Genomic DNA, 6,224 nt, shown 5'->3' on the forward strand with positions numbered 1-6,224 from the left:
ACTCATTAGTTACATTGCTTGCAAGGCTTATAGTGATGTGCATTACTGAGAGGGCCCAGAGATACCTCTCCGACAATAGGAGTGACAAATCCTAATCTCGATCTATGCCAACTCAACAAACACCATCGGAGACACCTTTAGAGCATCTTTATAATCACCCAGTTACGTTGTGACGTTTGATAGCACACTAAGTGTTCCTCTGGTATTCGGGAGTTGCATAATCTCATAGTCATAGGAACATGTATAAGTCATGAAGAAAGCAATAGCAACAAACTAAACGATCATAGTGCTAAGCTAGGATGGGTCTTGTAAATCACATCATTCTCTAATGATGTGATCCCGTTCATCAAATGACAACTCATGTCCATGGCTAGGAAACTTAACCATCTTTGATTAACGGACTAGTCAAGTAGAGGCATACTAGTGACACTCTGTTTGTCTATGTATTCACACATGTACTAAGTTTCCGGTTAATACAATTCTAGCATGAATAATAAACATTTATCATGATATAAGGAAATATAAATAACAACTTTATTATTGTCTCTAGGGCATATTTCCTTCAATAAATACCCGATACTACCCGGAACACTCCCGGTGTCCGAATAATATCATCCTATATATCAATCTTTACCTCTCGACCATTTCGAGACTCCTCGTCATGCCCGTGATCTCATCCGGGACTCGAAACAACATTCGGTCACCAAATGACATAACTCATATAATACTAAATCGTCATCGAACGTTAAGCGTGCGGACCCTACGGGTTCGAGAACTATGTAGACATGACCGAGACACCTCTCCGTTCAATAACCAATAGCGGAACCTAGATGCTCATATTGGATCCTACATATTCTATGAATATCTTTATCGGTCGAACCGTTATGACAACATATGTTATTCCCTTTGTCATCGGTATGTTACTTACCCGAGATTCGATCGTCGATATCTTCATACCTAGTTCAATCTCGTTACCGGCAAGTCTCTTTACTCGTCCCGTAATACATCATATTGTAACTAACACATTAGTCACTTTGCTTGCAAGGCTTCTTATGATGTGCATTACCGAGAGGGCCTAGAGATACCTCTCCGATACTCGGAGTGACAAATCTTAATCTCAATGTATGCCAACCCAACAATAACCTTCGGAGATACCTGTAGAGCATCTTTATAATCACCCAGTTACGTTGTGACGTTTGATAGCACACAAGGTATTCCTCCGGTATCCGGGAGTTGCATAATCTCATAGTTGAAGGAATATGTATTTGACATGAAAGCAATAGAAATAAAACTGAACGATCATTATGCTAAGCTAACGGATGGGTCTTATCCATCACATCATTCTCCTAATGATGTGATCCCGTTATCAAATGACAACTCATGTCCATGGTTAGGAAACCTTAACCATCTTTGATCAACGAACTAGTCAAGTAGAGGCTCACTAAGGACACGGTATCTGTCTATGTATTCACACATGTATTTGGGTTTTCGATCAATACAATTCTAGCATGAACAATAAACATTTATCGTGAATAAGGAAATATAAAACAACAACTTTATTATTGCCTCTAGGGCGTATTTCCTTCGCGACCGGGGGGGGAGCGGCGTGCGGCCGGGGGGCTTAGCGGCGGGTTGTTGGTGGCGGCGGGCGGTGGGCCGAGGCGGCGTGGGGTCGGGGGCGGGGTGCGGTCGGGGGGGAGAGGAGGGGGGCGTTAGGGCCGTTAGGTATGGGCTTGTTTGCCCTCCGCTAGCTCACGGCAAAGAGGTGGGTGGGCCGTCACAATAACTGGCCTACACTGGACCCCACCCATCTCTCTGCCGTCAGCTAGTGGACGACAAAGTTTCTTTGCCGCCAGCAAGCCGACAACAAAGAACAGGCTGATGGCAAATTCTATCTTTGCCGTCGTTTTTTGGTCAGCAGACAGGAAAGACCTTCTTTGTCGTCGGCTAGCCGACGGCAAAGAACATGCTGATGGCAAATTCTTTGATTCCAGTAGTGACTCACCCTGGACTGCCTCGCGCCCAGGCTCTAGCACACCTCCACAAGGCAGGCTTGCCACTGAGTCGAGTTTGTGCTCCAAAGAAAAAGAAAACACTGTTCGTGTGGCGAGACGTTTGTCGCCGAAAAAATTTGTCTCCTTTTTACACCTTCGAGCGAGTGTGAGAGCGAGATAGGCTAGGGTTTGTCCCAACATTGATACTCAAAATTTATACTAATCATTTTCACTTATCATAGTTGATCTCGTCACTAAATATTTTATGTATACTTTCATAAATACCATTTTATGTATATTTTATGTATTTTATGTATATTTTATGCAAACTAAGTGTAGCTCAGATGGTTAGGTTTTTTATGGTGGAACTAATCCATCGGGATTTATGTCCTAGATTTGGCACTGGCGCTTGCATTCTCCTGAATTTATTTCAGCCTTTCCGACAATGTTCGTTCAGTGGGAGGGGACATTCCCATCGACTGTGATGCGTGCGTGCGACTTCGTCAATCTCAAGATATTGTGTCAGCTTAGTATCTCGGAAGTGCTCTGGTAGGGTTTGCGTGAGCGCGTTCATAAGATTGAGTGTATGTGCCCGTTTGTGAGAATTTGCTTCTATGCTGTGTTAAAAAAAAGCACCAACTTTTTTCATATTTTTTTGATGGGACCAACTTTTTTTTCCTTTTTTTAGTAACACTTTTTTTCATATGCACTTCGTTTCTCTTGGTGGAATGATCCGGCCCAACAGTAAGCCTGGGCTGTGGGTTAGGCTGAACTCGGTTACACACTCGTGGCCCAGGCCGGGTCGTCCACTCAGACCAGCCTCCCGTCCCACCCCCATCCTTTCCACGGTGGCCGGAGCGAGTCCCTTCCACCGGACGAGCAAACGATGAACTCGTCGGCGGTCACCTGCTGCTGCCCCCCACCATCCCCCGCTCCCGGCGGCAAGGCATCACCCTCTCCACGCCTTAACAACAAGAGCAGCACAAGAATCGGACGAAGGTATGTATCCCCATCCGCTCACCATCCCCATCTCTGACTACAGACTACAGTACATCTGATGGTGGATGGCTGCCGTCTGTATGTAAACCCGGGATGAATTCAGGGACCTGGTGCTCAGGAGCAGCGAGCTCGCCACGCTCGCCGCCATCTTCCACTTCAGGTACGGAAAATTCAGAACCTGAGCTCTCTCTGAAGAAGGGGATGCAGTTAACAGTTAACTGAATTTCTTGTTCCGGTGGTCTGACAAGTGTGTTTGTTTATTTCTCTTGCTCTCTTGGCTGCTCCAGTGGCACCAAGCCGAGCTACCTTGGCGTGCAGAAGAGGCCCCCCGCCCTCGCCTTGTGCCCGGCGACCAACAACTGCGTGTCCACGTCGGAGAGGATAAGCGACTCCAATCACTACGCTCCCCCATGGTAACCATCTGTGTTTAGTTCTTGCACCATGTATGTTCTTCCTGGTGCATTACCTGTGTGCCGCTTGTCCTCCCTGCGTATGTGCATTTACAGTTGCTGGATGTGTGCTGTGGAGTGTGGACACACAATGGGCCCTATGTTTATGTTAAACTCCAATTGTTCTCCGTTTTGAAACTGAACACCCAGCGATTCAAAACCGTAAGCGCAGCATAGACTTTTTCTTTCGACAGTAGGCCTGCTTCATCCATCCTTAATTTGTACGTCGTACGCACTGTGGAATGTTTGATTCAGTTTATTCTGTATGTGTATGGCAGCTCTTGATGATGAACCACAGTATATATGATAAATTCAGCGAGTCAGAAATTGCAGAGTCCTAAATATGAAAAAAAAAATGTTATCTGAAGCAATAATGCATCTGTTGACTCAAACCTTCAAGAAAACCAGCACTTTCCCTTAGTATAACAAGTGTCTGCCTTGAGCAATGCTCACAGTCTGCTGGATGTCGCTTGTCCTGCATATTTGCTTATACACTAAGTGATTCAAATCCATAAGCAGCACAGCATAAGATTTTTGTTCGACAATAGGCCTGCTTCTTTAATCCTTTGCCCAGCGTATGCATTATGTAATACTCCCTCCGTCCCAAAATAAGTGACTCAACTTTGTACTAACTTTGTAGTAAAGCTAGTACAAAGTTGAGTCACTTATTTTGGGACGGAGGGAGTATGTGTGATTCGGTTTATTCCGTATGGTAGTTCTTGATGAACCACAATATATGATAAGTTCAGTAAGTCAGGAATTGCAGTTCTAAATAGTATGACAAAATAAGAGTCACTGTTATCTGCATTTTCTAAAACAATTAATTGAAGAACTCTTCGTTTTTAAAACTAAACTTTAACTCGTCGCAGTACTGCACTTATATATGCATCTGTTGACTCAAACCTTTGAGGAACAACACTTTCCCTTTGTGAACAAGTGTCTGACTTGAGCACTGCTGACAGCCTGCTTTGCAAATGAATTTTTCATTTACAAATGCTGTATCGCGTATTCCGTCTAATCATCAGGTGCTCCTTTGATAGCTCTTTAATCTATCCGGATTTTGTAAAAATGTTTGAAAGACTCATCATCTGCAGTGTGGAGTACTGAACATGACCTTTTTTTAGGAATTACAATCCCAAGGATGGCCCCAGGGGTAAACCCATAAGCAAAGATGAGGCCATGAAAGAGCTCATTGAAGTTGTATGTAACATCTCGATATTGTTTCTACAGTGTGCAGCGGGAGCGTAAATTCTCAAGTCATATCAGCATGATGTATTGTAATACCTGTTGGCAGGTGACCAAGACAAAGCCGGACAACTTCAGTCCTCGTGTGGTAGAGAAAGGAGACGACTATGTTCGAGTTGAATACGAGAGCCCTATATTCGGGGTAGCACCTTGTTACTCTTGTAACCCACAAGCTCACGCAAGTGTAGATTGCCATGTTATTATTCACTAATGACTTTATGTTCCTCCGTCCATGCAGTTTGTAGATGACGTCGAGTTCTGGTTCCCTCCTGGCAACAAATCAATTGTTCAGTACCGATCAGCGTCTCGGTCAGGATTCATCGACTTTAATGCTAACAAGAAGAGAGTAAAGGCAAGCACACACACCCATCATTTCTGTCATTTGTTCTGCTGTATATTTAAGGTATGATGTGCGATTTTTGTTCTGTGGCAGGAGCTGAGATTGGGACTGGAAAAGAAGGGCTGGGCTTCAGAAAGCACCTTCTGAATATGAATCAGCATAGCTCTAAATTGATCAATTGGTATAGCAGTATATCACTGTTCCTCTTAATTTGTCACCCTACAGAATGTCTACTGGAATTCTGGTAATTAAATTTGCATGACACAGCTTTTATCATGACATCAAAAGAGGTTTGTACATGGATGCTTTCCACGCAGAGCGGATCCTAATCAGTAGCAGCACTAGTGCATATGTTTGAGTGCATGCATCGTTTGCACTCCAAACAAATTAGCATCATTGTCATGATACCATACCATACCATACGGCAGCATATGCAACTTTGTGAGGCATACATGGGTGGAATATCTCCTCCATTGAACTTGGAGGCGCACATCCGTCGAAAGGCGTCGACTTTGGGTGCTGGCCACGCAAAGTGGGGGGCTGGAGATGTCACATTGCTCCATCTCTCTCTGCTTTTCTCCTTGTTTCAAAGCCTCTTCTGCGGAATCCCGTCTGGTCAGCGCTGCCGCTGACCGTTGGCTTCGATTGGTGGCACACAAAAAAATGAAATAACAAATTACAGCCACTTAAGCTCCTAGTGTCTTAAGTAACTAACTGGGCATTGCACTGCACCGTCAAGCATGGCATCATGATGGCTGGTTTGACAAAAGAAAACCGAATTGTTGAGGTGCATATGTGATGCAAAAACAAGGATATCTGAATTTTGATTTTGCATATACTGCGCCGGATTGAGTGAGGTGGCTATCAGTATCATGACCCATGACTGCTGCTTTTGATTTCCAGCCAAGCCAGGAGGAACAGCCAGGCGCACTCACTATGCAACAATGGAATGGGGTCAAAAGGAGGAACCATGCATGGATGGGCGCCATTGAGGGGTCAAACCCAACAAGATCTAGTGTAGTGTACTCCTTTTCTTTTTTGACTGCCTAGTGTGCTACTACTCGACCAGCTTTCATCCTGAGCACTACTTAATTGACTTAGTGCATTCGTCCGGCACTTGGTGGCTAGCTTTCGTCGACCAGGTGTCGACCAGGCAGGACTCCAAAAAAAAGCTCAATATATATTTATGTTTCATTA

At 44.5% G+C, this 6,224-nt stretch overlaps 1 protein-coding gene across 1 annotated transcript; it reads left to right on the plus strand.

Annotated features, from left to right (window-relative positions):
- Positions 1–2,759: 2,759 nt before the first annotated feature.
- On the plus strand, positions 2,760–6,224 carry LOC123126251 (uncharacterized). The gene is made up of 8 exons (XM_044546621.1): positions 2,760–2,993; positions 3,097–3,153; positions 3,281–3,406; positions 4,567–4,642; positions 4,737–4,829; positions 4,926–5,039; positions 5,121–5,208; positions 5,931–6,224. The coding sequence occupies exons 1-7, from the start codon at positions 2,881–2,883 to the stop codon at positions 5,172–5,174; spliced, it is 633 nt and encodes a 210-aa protein (XP_044402556.1). The 5' UTR covers positions 2,760–2,880; the 3' UTR covers positions 5,175–5,208; positions 5,931–6,224.

This window comes from Triticum aestivum, chromosome 5D (genome assembly GCF_018294505.1).
Source record: "Triticum aestivum cultivar Chinese Spring chromosome 5D, IWGSC CS RefSeq v2.1, whole genome shotgun sequence".
Taxonomy (NCBI): domain Eukaryota; kingdom Viridiplantae; phylum Streptophyta; class Magnoliopsida; order Poales; family Poaceae; genus Triticum; species Triticum aestivum.